Source organism: Drosophila novamexicana, unplaced genomic scaffold, assembly GCF_003285875.2.
Source record: "Drosophila novamexicana strain 15010-1031.04,08,12 unplaced genomic scaffold, DnovRS2.1 tig00001209-arrow-arrow-pilon, whole genome shotgun sequence".
In the NCBI taxonomy this organism is placed as follows: domain Eukaryota; kingdom Metazoa; phylum Arthropoda; class Insecta; order Diptera; family Drosophilidae; genus Drosophila; species Drosophila novamexicana.
The window spans coordinates 1080764-1094567 of NW_020824843.1; the positions used below are offsets into that span (position 1 = coordinate 1080764).

Here is a 13804-nt window from a genome sequence, read left to right on the forward strand (position 1 = left end):
CGTATCCCTTCGCTAGCTTATATGTCTTAGAAGCTTATTTTCGGCAGCTTTTTACTTCTCCATTTAAAATAGTGCTAACAATTTATTTTTGCTGCAAATGCAATTGCAAATTTTGATATTTTCGCCAGCTTTAGACAAATCCACAAATTACCACCACACATCAAGAATACTAATTGAAAATTTCTGTTGAATTTGCAACAGCTTCCTGGCATAGACTAAAACAGCTTAACAATACAATATTATTGTTATTTTAATTCACAGATCTACCCGAACCGGTAAAAAACTGTACGACGTATAATGCCACGGCTAACTCGTTGCAGATACAATGCATACCCGGCTATGATGGCGGCATTCCACAGCATTTTCATGCCCAGGTCTACGATGAGCTCACCCGCCAGATACTTTACAATGCCTCCTATAAGTATGCGGACTTTACAGTAAAGCGTCTGCCTAGCGATTCGGCTTTCAACATACGTGTAACAGCTGTCAATGCACAGGGAGCCAGCAAGGTGGCATATCGCGTGCGTGGACGCACACTCTCCGCGCCCCTTCTGCGAACAGGTAAGACACAATGAATAAGCCGACAGTTTAGCCACCAGCTGCTGCTTTTGGCATTTTCCGTATTCTCTCATTTGCAACATTTTACTCATGCACTCTTTCTGCACCTTGTTGCTGTTGTTGTTGTTGTTGCAGCATCCTCGACCGCGGTGCTAGTGCAATTGACACCGCTGCTGGGCGCGCTAGTTGGCGTCATTGCGACACTCTTTTTGGTGGCCATTTGCGTTGTGATCTTTATTAAATTCCGCAGCAAACAGAGCCGCCGCCATGTGAATGGTGATGCCACCACAACGGAGGCGGACAAAGGCAGCGCTGAGCCGCTGTCGCGCAACATGGGCAGCCATTCAAGTTTGGAGGACAAAAACCCGGATGTGGTGCCACAGGAGGCCAACAGCGAGGACGAGTTCCATCTGGAAGAGAAGGCTTTCGACCGCTTGAATATGGAATCACAGCGCATTCTGTACACACCACCCACGCGCATTAACACCGCTTCGCCGCCGCCGCCTTCGCTCTCGCCCACCTTTGGCAAACAGGTGAGTCGCTAGATAGGGAAGAATTGCCGATGTCTTCCCCGCCGGCAATATATGCTACAGTGGTTACTCACAAATTAAAAGCCTACAGTTGGGAAAACAAAATATTATTAATGAGTGCACGCACTTTTATTGCGCCTCATTTGGCGATGTTTAAATGGTTCCATTCTCGAAACATTTTTTGAAATGTAATTTAAATTATGTTGCATACCTTAAGGCTTGTTCATGCTTTTGTTAATTTTGCTGCATATTTAATCGGGCCCAATTTGAAAATATTTTTTTCTAAAATTTAAATGCCTTTTTTTAAAGAACTACAACAAGTTGTAAATATATTGAAGTAGTCTAAATGTGAATTCCTTACAATTGCCTTATAAAAGTGTCACAGAAAACATTCTAAATCGATTTTTGTGGCAAGATACACTACACAGTCAAGACAAGCGCTTCACAAATTTCTCCAAGTTTGCTTACTTTTTTGTCTGGCTATATAAGAAGCCATTTAACTTAAGTATTTTCATGGCCGCCAGACACTGGGCTCAGATGAAAACTCTCAAGTTTAGTCTAAATTTAGCCAATGCCACCCCATGTCCTGATTACCACAAGCCGCAGATACAAATTCATGGTTAGCCAATGCATATGGAAATTAATTTTGATATGCGAGGCTCGCCTCCCCGGCTTCGTCTCTAAAACTAACAATATCCTCAAATATGGCAGGCAGATATTGGCTAATACGATTATTTTGTATGGACAATATGAAATTTCTCGGTTTATGCCCATGGACCACACAAGTTATTATTACACATTATTGACACAAATTAATTTGAGCTGTTGGCAAAATGTAAGCGTGGAATTATATGTACCGACAGCCATTGCAAACCGAAGGAAAACTTGACGACATTTGAAAGCAATTAGTCAAAGATCGCAAATAAATAATTCGTAACTATGGTCTCTTATGCCCAAATCGATATATTTTTTTGCCTATTCTAAGGATAAACTTTAAACTCAAAATAGTAAAAACCATATTGTTAATCATTAATGCTGTCAAGCTATGTCATTAAGGCCATTGAGCTGCCGGTCTTCGTGCTCAAACCCTTAGTTTTGGTTAGGGATGTCGTGATACGTAAGCCTTAGGACACAGTAAACAGTTTTATTTATAGTTTAGATGAATAATTTCTATGTATAACCTACACGGCATACACAGTTTTTCTCGAATTTTGGACAACTCACTTTCTATACACATGAAAAATATTATCATTGTTGTCGCTTTTTCAGCCAAGGGCCGACATAAAATTGTGATGAGCTAAAAATGGTTTTTGCTTTGACTGGCCAACCAACTGGCCAAATTTTAAGTTACTTTTGTTTGGCTTTTAGTTTGTGTTGTATTACCTCCCGCCGCCAATGCCCTGCGCCGTTGCCTAACAAGCTCATTAGCAGTTAAAGTTGTTTTTGCTACTAACAACTACTACTAACTTTTTAGCACACATGCAACAAATTTGTTATCTAAATTTTAATATGCAGCCCAAATATAAATAAAAGTTGCACTTTGGATTTTTTATTTATTTATGAGTACTTCTAAACGAACCTCCCTACTGCCCCACCCCAATCTCCACCCACTCTCATTCTCTCTTGCAGTATGGGGAACTGTCGTTGACCACCAATCCCGCCTTTAGCTTATACAACACACCACAGAGGGCGCCAGCTGCACAGCGTCCGGTATACACGGCTCCACCGCCGCTCTTGTCGACACGAACACCACCAAACATCTATACGAGAATACCGGGACGTGGCAGCAGTGGTCCCAATGGAGGAGCCACCACCTATCTTCCCGCCTACGAAACCCGCACATCTCCCACCTCGCCCTACGGCTCGACAACCACCTGCACGATGCCGCTGCTGAACGGCCAGTCGAACGGCTCCCTGCAAACCAACAGCAGTAGCATTGGAGGTGGAATAACGTGTAATACATTGCCGCATCCAGGCAGCCTGCACTTGGGCGGCGTTTCGGCAGCGATGACCAGTTCAGTGACCAGCGGTAATATAACCATTGGAGCTGCCCAATCGCTGCTCACCTCGCCACGTGCCCAAACAGCCTACAGCACACTGGGAAGTGTAGCTGGCACGCAATCGCCGCTGCTCAGCGTGGGCAGCTCCCTGATGGGAGTCGTCGGTGGCGGTGTGGGCGGTAACTATGAGACGGTGAGCTCCTGAGAGTTAGCCAAAGATGACATTAAATGTCAGATCGTGTGCATTGGGGGGAGCAGTACGTGCACCACGTCAGGCGCTGAGCGCACCACCATCGTCTAGAGAACCTGACCCAAAACCAGAACTGTAATCCCATATTGTATTATAGTTATGTAGTTCAGCTGCCCAACATACACTTTCGTTTAGCTTTTTGGAATAACACCCAGCTGAAAATGGCATAAAGCGAAGCGAACAAAAAAACAATAATAAGACTTCCAAAATGGCAGAGCGATCATAGAATGTTATATGGGTAAGTGAGAGATCTTAAATCGACTAAACTTAACTGTAAACCACAAGAGAACAAAGCATTTATAGTTTACTTGTACCAGGAACACAGTTTTCATAGCGTTGTTTATATGTATGTATATGTGTGTGCAGAAATGATGACATATATTCCATATATATATTTCGGTGAAACCAGGCAATACTAATAGTTGTAGCTTTTATTTATGTACCAAGAATCAGTTAAATACTGAGCCACATAAACTACTTATACTTGACATACTTTGTGCGCAAAAAATACTTCAGTGAAAATAATGAGCTATGCTTGTGAATTCATCAAGAAACTAGTTTAAACAAATACTTAACAACTAAATGGAAATACACCATGGTAAAAATTACAAAAAATAAAATCTATATATATGTATATCTAAAAATCCCTTGAGAATTTAGATGTAGCCAGAGTTGTATATATTAACTAGGCTAAGACTAAGTGAACCATAAAATATAGCATTAATTGTAGCCATTTAACTCATGTAGTCTAAACTAAATTAGTTAGTCACATTGAATCTACGAAAAGACTATCCCCCTTTCATGAATGAACAAATCCTGAGTATATTATTGACTTATATGGCATAAATAACATAACATAGGCATATATGTATATATTATATATACTTACTATATACATGCATATAGATAATATATATACGAATACATATAGCACAACATTAAAGGAATCTGGCTAGGCGCAAATGATATGTATGTGTATGCATAAATTATAATACATATATATATATATATATATATATATGTATTTCGTATATCAACGATAATATTTTTGTTAAATGTGAAAGAACTTTATAAGCATCTGTTGTCGGAACTTTATCAAATATGTAAGTATATATGTAATTAAAATCCAAAATGCCCGCGCCATGTGTATGTAAACATTTTGCCACCCGCCCAATATTCAAATAAAAACTCTTTAAGATAAACAAACACACACACAAACTACAAGTTTTTGCCAGTGTTCGAATTTCTTTGGAACCACATCTAAATAAATAAATTGCAAGTGCTTTTTGAATAGACAGAATCAAATAATATTGTGACTCGAATTGTAAATTAACATAAAAAATAAATAAATTGGAAATAAATATATTGTATAGTTATCTACATAACTTCCCAAAAATATATATTTTAAAAAAAAAATTTGTTTGAAATTGTCACTAAACTTAGATTAATATTTTCAACATTTCTGTCAATTATTTAAGTTGTAAGCGAAATCTTTAATTTTTATTTGGATTTTCATTTTTCGTAAGATTTCCAAAGCGTTTTTAACGTCTTATACAAATAAATCTTAATATTTAAAAAAATGAAGGAAACAAATCTGAAATATGTGCAAGAATAAATAAAGAACTAAATCAGAAAATGAATGCAAAGGGTTTTTTTGCGGATATATTTGACTGGAAAACATTTAATGCATTTATTACAAATGTCACAATATAGCCTTGTATATTTAAATATGGCAACAAAAATAGTATACAATTAAAAATTAAAAACAAGCTTGGAGGAGCGCTTAATTAACCTAAAGAATATATGACACCTGTCAGAATCTGACTGCTGGCAGTTGACGTTGATTTGATTTGTCGTAGGCTATAGACATTTTTCATAATTTAAAGAGTAAGCGAGCCCTCGAGTCGCTGCTAATGACAACAGCGGCGCGCACACACACCCAACCAACAGGACACACATGACATGAAGTCGTGTGCGCATATTTGTCCTTTTGGCAGGACACGCAATACATTTGGAATTAATTAACGCAACAGAACAGAACCCCAGACGCAACCCACAAAAGCACCCAAAAAGCAAGCAAATATCCCTTTAGATGCCTGTGTGTGCTTGTGTGTGTTCAAGCATTCCACATCCTGCGGCGAAGCTTGTCACAGACTAATTTCGTGTCTCAGCTCATAAATTGATATTAATGAGCGAACGTATTTTTTCGCGTTTGAATTTGACTTCGGTTCGTTTGACTCTGACAGTTACAAAGTGGCTTCAAGTGTGCGTAATTTGAGTCGGCGACCAATGTCCTGCGGTTATTTAACATGACTCGATATTCAAATGAACAAGCACGTATGTACGGATACATACATAAATGCATGCATATGTGTAACAGACCCAAGTCCCAGCGGGGCTAGTCCCTCACACCTGACGACTAGCCCCGCTGTGGGCGCACGTTTCGGCAAATAAATTGTATGTGAAATTTCTGTTTGTACATTTGTTTTACCTCGCGGGAATTACAAAAAATAACATGATGTTGAGTGCAAACGACAACATTTACACAACATTTATTGTCATTCCTCAAATTATGATCAGTTTAGTTAAAACCAACAGTTTATTCCATAATTCAAACGGGTTGTCGATCTAGGGAAGTTCAACAATATTCTGGCAATCACTTTTATACTTCTTTTCCTTCGACTTTTTGTGCTTCTTCTCAGGCTTAGATTCCTCCTCGCATTCAAACTCTTTAGATTTGTGCTTTCTTTTACGCGATTTGATTTTTTCCTCATTGCGTGCGTCTTCTAGCTTGAATTCTTCTTTTGCCATTGTCATCTCAATTGCTGTGTTTTTAGTAGGTTCCTCAATATTCAGTTTTTGCCTTGGTTTAACTGTATCCAACTCCTGGTCCATGATCACAACTTTGGCGGGGCTTTTGAATTTCTTCCCAACCAGAAGTTTCTCTTGCTCAACCATCTGCAGCTCGTGGCTATCACTTGGCTTCTCATGATGCTTCTTTGAGGATTCTCTTTTTCGGGAACGCTCCTTACTTTTCGGTTCCTCTCTCTCACTATTCTGGGGATCGTCAGCATCAGTTGCCTTGTGATGTTTTTTCGAGTGTTCTCTTTTGAGGGAATCGGTATTCAGTACATCACTTATTGGACTTCCTTGCTCGACTTTCAGGAGCTCGTTGCTGAAATATGGCTTACCTTCGCTCTGCTTCGGGTATTCTTTGTTTTCGGATCCATCTTCAATTTTAAGGTACTCTTCCGCGTCACTTGACCTCTCTTGGCGCTTTTTCGGGTGTTCTCTTTTCCGGGCATGAGCATTAATTACTTCACATACTAGTTTCTCTGGCTCAACATTCTGGAGTTCGTGGCTGTCAGTTGGCTTCTCTTCGCTTTTTTTTGAGTGTTCTTTTTTTCGAGAACGCTCCTTATCTACCGATTCGTATTTCTCAATCTTCTGCCTATCGCTAGTTTCATAAACCTTCTCCTTACGCTTCTTCGAGTGTTCTTTTTTACTACAATGAGTAGAGAGTACATCACTTAATGGTTTCTCAAGCTCATCATTCTCGAGATCGGTATAGTGAATGGGTTTCTCTTGACTCTGCTTCGGGTACTCTTTTTTGCGTGACTTTTCGTCGTTTTTAGACTTTTCTTGTTCATCTGCACCGGTTGCCATCTCTTGACGCTTTTTTAAGTGTTCTTTTTTTCGAAGGCCTTCCGTACATATTGAATTCTCTTGCTCAACCTTTACCTGCTCATCCGTAGAACTTATCTTTTCTTGGCTCTTCTTCGAGGGATCTTTTCTTCGGTAACGATCCTTACTCATCGGTTCTTCTTTCTCACTCTTTTGAGGGACTTCGGTCTCAGTTTCTTTCTGTTCACGCTTTTTCGAGTAATCTTTTTTTCGTGAGCTTTCTTTAGCTTTTGCCTTATCTCTCTTTGCTTTTTGACGCTCTTCAGTCTTTTTCTCCACTTCATCAAGATCACTCAAGTTCTTAAAATCTTCCAGCACATTTGCAAGCAATTTGCTGCACTTATTCGCCTGTTTGTAAGCTGTCTGTAGTGACTCTTCCTTACCCCCCAGGTATTGAAAGATGCTGCGGCAACAAAGTCAAGAAACATTCAAAGTACCTAATACAAATAATTTCTCAACTAACCTTTGAGCCATATTAAGCTCCTTCTCGGCGCGCTGCAGCTCTGTCCTATCGGTTCGCTGCTTGCCATATGTTTCTCTGATGTCCTGCTTTATAACTATTCCCAAATTATAGAGTATCATCAGATCTTGGGGCGCCACATGACGAGCTTTTTGCAGCAATTGCTTGGCCTCCTCGAACTGGCCGGTTTGATAGAGAGCTTTCGCTAGCAAGTGCATCTCTTTCACACTGTTGGAGGGCAGAAACTCCTTCAAACATTGTTTATATATGTCTATTGCTTCTGTATAATGCTCCTGTTCCATGGCAATGTGTGCTGTGTTTAAAATAGCCTCAGTACAGCGCTTACTAGACTCAACAATCTGCTTGAAGATCGACTCTCCATCTGCCAGATGTCCATGATTACTCAGCGCAACACCAATTCCATTAGCGGCCCACAAATTTCGTTGATTTTGTTCAAGGGCCTTAAATGTAATAAATCGAGTTGAGTATCCGAGCTTGAAGCCAATTATCTAGCGAATGCAGAGCTCTAATGCATACGCATACGAATTTCCTGCCGCTTACCTTTCTGAATAACTGCAGTGCATTCTCCTGATATTGCTTTGCCATCTCCAATTGGCCATTGGCCGTGGTCCTTTGTACTTTTACCAAGCATACGTTGCCCACGGCGACAAGCATATATGAGTCCCCGAAGCTGCCCGGACGCCGCATGATCACATTATAGTTGCACATGGCTTGCGAAAGTGCGCCTTGCTTGGCATACAAATTGCCCAGATAAGTTCTACAAAGGCAGTTAAATTTAAATATAATTTAAAAGAACAATATTTTTTACTTCCACCTGGCTGCCACGTTGTCGTTTTCCAGCTGTAGCACAGCCTTAAAATACTCCATGGCCATGATAATTTGATTGCGGTCCTTGGCCATAATGCCCAATCTTAGATAGCTGTCATAATAATTGGGATATTCAGCAATTAACTGTTTGTAGCTGTCCTCCGCCCGATCTGCCAAGTGCAGTTCCTCCAGCACGCGCGCCCTATTGAATCTCATCGTGAGAATGTTGCACTCGCTGTGCTCCTGAGTGGCACCTTTCGGATTCGTAGACAAAGCCTTATCCAGCGTTTGCAGTGCCGCTTCCGGCTGCCCGGCATGCAACTGCAGAGCTGCCACATTATTAAGCCAAGCTATAGGTGCCTCCTTGGTAGTCTTTTGTAAACGTAAATAGATGCTTACGGCCTGCTCGTAGGCGTCGATGGCTTCCCCCCAAAGCTGCAGGCGCCCGTAGGTGCCAGCCAGACCCAGCCATGTGTCGTAATCATCCCGCGCACCTGGTCGCTCCAAAGCACTTTTAAACAGCTGTATCGCTTTGTCTAGCTTACCGGGTGAGTCCGCCTGGGCATATAGCGTGGCCAGCATGCGCAGTCCGTGAGGATTATCTGGCAACAGTTTAAGCAGGGAGCGCAGCGAGTGCTCCGCCAGATCGAGCTGTCCGCGACGCACATACATCTGGGCGATGCCCAGATAAGGTGGCGCATATTCCGAAAGACACTTCAAGGCCTTACCATAGAAATCAAAGGCACGATCGAAGTTGCTTTGCGCGTGAAAGCTGCGCGCAATCAGAAAACAGTTCTGAGCCTTCAGCAGTGGATTATCTGTGATTAAATATGCATTCCCAGCGGCCGTTTGCATTTTGCCGTAGTTGCGTGAATAGTAAAGGTAGCACGCAAGCCAGCTGAGCACCACGGGATGACGATGGTTCAGCTCAAAGGCGGCGCATAGTAAATTTGTGGCCTCCATATTGGCTGCACGCTGGCGCTCGTTAAGCTTCAGTTGTGCGATGCCCAGCAGCGCATTTATGCAGCGTCCATTGCGTTGTACGGCCATCTCGAAGGCACGTCGAGCGCTGTCCAAATCGCCCATCTGGAGAAAACAGTGGGCAATGCCCACGCGCACATCGGCCGGTCCGTGCGGATGATGCTGTAGCACGCTCTTAAAGTAGCCCAGCGCCACACGATACTCCTGACGATTGTAGGCCAGGCAGGCGCGACCCAGCAGGGCGGGGACACTGTACGGCATCTGTCGCAGCACGGAAACAAAATGATTATCTGCGTCCTGTAGACGCGCCTCCGTCAGCATCAGCGCAAAGCCGCGACACAAGAGATGCGGCAAGTCATTGGAAACCAGCTGCATGCTGTCCATGATCTGCAGTTGTTGCGATACCTTCTCTTGCCACATGGCACGACGGTTGCCATGCTCGCTGCAGGCCAGACGAAAGAAGTGCGCTGCCAACAGAGTGTGGATTTTCAGTAAATCTTCCTTGTAGCCCGGATAGGTCTTGAAGCCACGGGTAATGGCATTCTCCAACAGCAGCACGAAACCTTCAAACTGATTTTGGTGATAATACGCCCACTAGCAATGGGAGCAACGAGCGCGATGGCAGTGGACTGCATTATCTTGAATGTTTCTCTATGATACTTACAGCTTTTTGTATCCATTCACGCAGTTTGACCCGCTTGGAGCAGAGTGCGTTAAGCACCTCCTGCACATCACAAAGTGGTTCCATTACTTGTCCACTGTTTCGCGATTGTTGAGCTGTTTCAATTTTTCCAATTTTATTAGACATACCTGCAACCAGAAAATTATTCATCTGTCGACTCTCACTTTCTGTTAGCTTTATCTCCTTGCAGGATGAAAAAAAAGCATGCAGGCATGCCTGTCAAATTCCTATCGATAACTACATATATACTATAAATCAATACATGTCTGCCAGAACGATAATTTCATTAAGTACAGCTCAGTTTGAAAATGCTAGCTACAATTTATTAGAAGCTAAGTTATTGTACCTATTATAGGGAGCAAGTGCTACCTAACGATTTACCAAAACCTGATCTAAAGATTCGTTTTATTCCAGCGTTCCGATTGATTAAAAAGTAGCTAAGTCTAATACTAATAATAGCTGAATCAGTTTTTAAACCATAACTAAAAAACGGCTAAATTGGCAACACTAACTACTTTTATAGGTCAAATATGTAGCTTATCATGAACCCGTACACGTATTAATTCCGTTTTAAAAATAGCTTTTGAAAAGAATAAAATCTAGAAATACCCACTGCAAAAAGCTCTCGTTACGTGGTTTTCAACACCTTCCATTCGCCTCGGACAATGTCAATGTCAAACTCATAATTGGTTGTAAACATATAGTTATGACGTGAATTACATGACGTCTTTGAATTGTTCAGAGATACACAAACCCATAATTACTATATTGTATTGTAAGTCGCCTTTATGCTTAGTAATGTTGCTTGTCACCGCTCAGGTGCGACCCGGCGCAATGAAATCGAAAACAATAAGCCTAAGCCCAAACTGTAGGCTTTATTTCTCTCTTCGTGAACGACCTACACAATTTCTGTACGCTGTCAATCAAGATCCATTAGGTAGTGAGCATACGAATGAAGTACGAGACCTAGGTGAACGCAGCTAATCCATTCGATATGGCAGATTAGTGTCCACCGTGCTACCAATTCACATCCGTGTCAGGCAAACTTGTTCTTGCACACAGTTGTGCCTCGATTGCGAGTATAAATGGAGCAGACTGTCTATGGACCAGCATCAGTCAACGCACTCCAGTCTCTGAGAACGTTCGTCGTACACACACAAACCCAAACAATCATCATGAAAGTGAGTTAGCTAAAGCAACATTTGCTTAGAAGATATTCTAATATTGTATTCCTTTGTAGTTCCTCATTTGCTTGGCTCTCTTCGTCGCCGTGGCCCAGGCCCATGTTGTGGCACCAGTTGCCACCTACGCCGCTGCACCTGCCCTCACGTATGCTGCCGCACCTACGGTCTACTCGGCTGCCATTCCACGTGCCTACACCGCATACGCTGCCGCTCCTTCCGTCTACTCCGCCTCGTATGTGGCGCCATCGGTTTACTCATCCTATGCTGCTCCAGTTGCCACCTATGCCGCTCCCGCTCTTGTCTCTACCCTGCTAAAGAAGTAAATCAATCAAAAAAGCCACTGCTACATCACATGCAAATTTAGTTAAGTGAGAATATCAAAATAAATTGAGCTGAAACGAAGATTGACAAAAGATCCCGTTTGATTTGAGCTAAGTGTCAATTTTTTGAGGGATTACCCTGATCTCATTCACACGCAGAGAAACCCAAGCGGGAATCGCACTACAATAACAAAAGAAAACGTCTTTTTAAAACTATCAAATTTTCTTATATAAGGAAAATGTGGTAATTTTCGGGCTATTTTCTATAATTAAGGGTGTTATATGTATTGAAAATTTCGAGATGAAAAATTCGGTCAACTAAGCTGGACAGAAATTGTAACATTTAAATTAAAAACACACCAAGAAAGTTCTGAAATAACTCCATCAAGGAACATTTAACATTTACAGCCAGCTAGTAATGCTCTCCCATCTTCATATTTAAACGGTCTTGTGTTAATAAGTTAGAAAATTCCACCCACAACAGTGGTTAATTACCGAAAAACTTTATCCAAAATGTATTCCTCCTTTGTGGAAATGGGGGTCATAGATTTACTGGACGACTTTTCGACTTTTCCCCAAACTCAATTTCAAGGATCTACATAAAAAATCATTTAAAACTTGTGGAAAGTGCTATTCTAAAATTTTTTGGTGAAGTTTCAAGTTTTCTCCGACTTGCTTCAAACTTATTTTCAAAGCTCTACGTAAAAGTTTAATAAATATGTCATTCAGAGATTTGCGAAGCTTCACCCGCAATGGTGGTAAATTGGCGAAAACGGACCGATCGGTTTCAAATTCATATAAAATATTATTATATAGTATATAAATATATTATTTAAATCTAGTTGTTAGCCCACTTTCCAGTTTGGACTCCCTCTAACTGGTTTCGTTGCATGCTCTTGCATCCGGACAGCCGTTAATGTTATGCAAATGAATTATGACCGGACTCTGTGGAGCGGCCGCGTGGCACGTGTTTGTCCGCGGCACATACTCACGTGAAATGGTAACCGTCAGTCGTCACATAATCCGCCCGTAAATGCTCCACAAACACACATAAAGCGTTGAATAACTAATCAGCTAGGTAAACAAACGCTTATTGATTTTACTTCACTCGAATGGTGTTAACTGTTCGCAAAGTGGCACAGGACTATGCAGAATTTTAGACGCCGGCTAATGCAAAACCCAATGCTTTAAGAGGCCAAGTATGAAGATTTGAAAAATTCATTTAGTCAAACAGAGTTTGCAAACTGTTTCTTTTGATCCGTTTCCGCCGGGACGAGCAACGATTATGCACAACAAAACTTTTGCTCTCGCTCAGCGATACATTTCCGCACTTTTTAGGGGGGGGCGGGACAACAAGTTGTACCTAAATCACTTAGACCAAAAACAAGTGTCAGCGACTGCACCGAGTCGTCAGGGATGCGAGAACTGCGAAACTTTGGCTGGAAAACTTTGGCAACAGCTGCCAACGCTTCATCAGCCTACAAATATGATGTTTTATATAAGTAGTTTGAAGTTGTAATTGTTGGATATATTATGCGCCAAACACATTGAAAATTTATAAAAAAGGGTTTATAGTTTGGAACAAATGTATGTTACATGCTAAAGGACGCAGCTCCAAGTCCATAAAGTATTCATTCTCGTGATGTCCGTCCTCCATTAGATTTTTTCAGTTACGCTTTCCCAAAAATATAATACCGAGCGACAAGGGGCATTTAATTTGTTGAGAAGACCATTTCCATTACTATGTTATTATCAGAGCAGCTTATTAGGCAGGCAACCAATTCATCCATTTTACGCCTACACTCTACATTCGGCTCAATTGTGGCGCAAGGAAGAGCGCAGTAATAATGCAACGGAAACTAGGATCTCCTTAAGGACTCGTGTTCCTAAGCCTGCTTTCTGCACAAAAGTCTATTGCAAATGGAATGAAAACAGCAAGGAACACAAGAAACCTAATGACAATTGAGTGGAAAGCAACAGCTCAGAACTAATCCGATATTCATTTCTCATTCCACCAGTGTTGGCGTTGCCGCGCATAAATTGACAACATCCTCTCAAGTATTTATTTGTGCTGTTCCGAGATTCAATTTTGTAGGAGATCCACCAACTTTGACTCTTTCTAGCTTGAACTGCGGACTCTGACAGTTCCAAAACCAAATTCTTTATTTCTTGTTTATTTCATTAAATTTTATAATTTTTTGTTTGTTCATTTCTAAGCCAGAACAAGGCTAGCTTCTTTCCGGCCCAATAATTAAGCCTATGCCAAGTGAAGTGCATATCAAACACGTTCGCGTGCATTTGGCTTTGTCTCAAGAGGGAAATCCCTT

General features: G+C 41.4%; 3 protein-coding genes across 6 annotated transcripts in view; 2 read left to right on the forward strand and 1 right to left on the reverse strand.

Moving 5' to 3' along the window:
* LOC115766571 overlaps positions 1 to 4207 on the forward strand; it is a 46740-nt gene extending 42533 nt beyond the window's left edge. The window contains exons 12-14 of the mRNA XM_030710554.1: positions 262 to 561; positions 694 to 1091; positions 2718 to 4207. Coding sequence (XP_030566414.1) covers positions 262 to 561; positions 694 to 1091; positions 2718 to 3293 — 1274 coding nt within the window. The 3' untranslated portion in view covers positions 3294 to 4207. The remainder of the gene's footprint in view (positions 1 to 261; positions 562 to 693; positions 1092 to 2717) is intronic.
* Positions 4208 to 5874: 1667 nt separating this feature from the next.
* Positions 5875 to 11017, reverse strand: LOC115766565 (RNA polymerase-associated protein CTR9 homolog). Of its 4 annotated transcripts, XM_030710548.1 has the most exons (7): positions 10587 to 10654; positions 9956 to 10101; positions 8318 to 9885; positions 8044 to 8260; positions 7486 to 7943; positions 6530 to 7425; positions 6151 to 6444 (listed from the first exon to the last, which is right to left on the reverse strand). In XM_030710548.1, the coding sequence occupies exons 1-7, from the start codon at positions 10624 to 10626 to the stop codon at positions 6236 to 6238; spliced, it is 3534 nt and encodes a 1177-aa protein (XP_030566408.1). In that variant the 5' UTR covers positions 10627 to 10654; the 3' UTR covers positions 6151 to 6235. The 4 variants fall into 4 exon arrangements, with proteins under 4 accessions (XP_030566407.1, XP_030566406.1, XP_030566405.1 ...); XM_030710547.1 differs by lacking the exon at positions 10587 to 10654 and adding an exon at positions 10940 to 11017 and having other exon boundaries at positions 5875 to 7425; XM_030710546.1 differs by lacking the exon at positions 10587 to 10654 and adding an exon at positions 10876 to 10941 and having other exon boundaries at positions 5875 to 7425.
* On the forward strand, positions 10734 to 11571 carry LOC115766566 (cuticle protein 16.5). The gene is made up of 2 exons (XM_030710549.1): positions 10734 to 11154; positions 11214 to 11571. Exons 1-2 carry the CDS (start codon positions 11059 to 11061, stop codon positions 11478 to 11480), a joined length of 363 nt encoding a protein of 120 aa, XP_030566409.1. The 5' UTR covers positions 10734 to 11058; the 3' UTR covers positions 11481 to 11571.
* The last annotated feature ends 2233 nt before the right edge of the window (positions 11572 to 13804 follow it).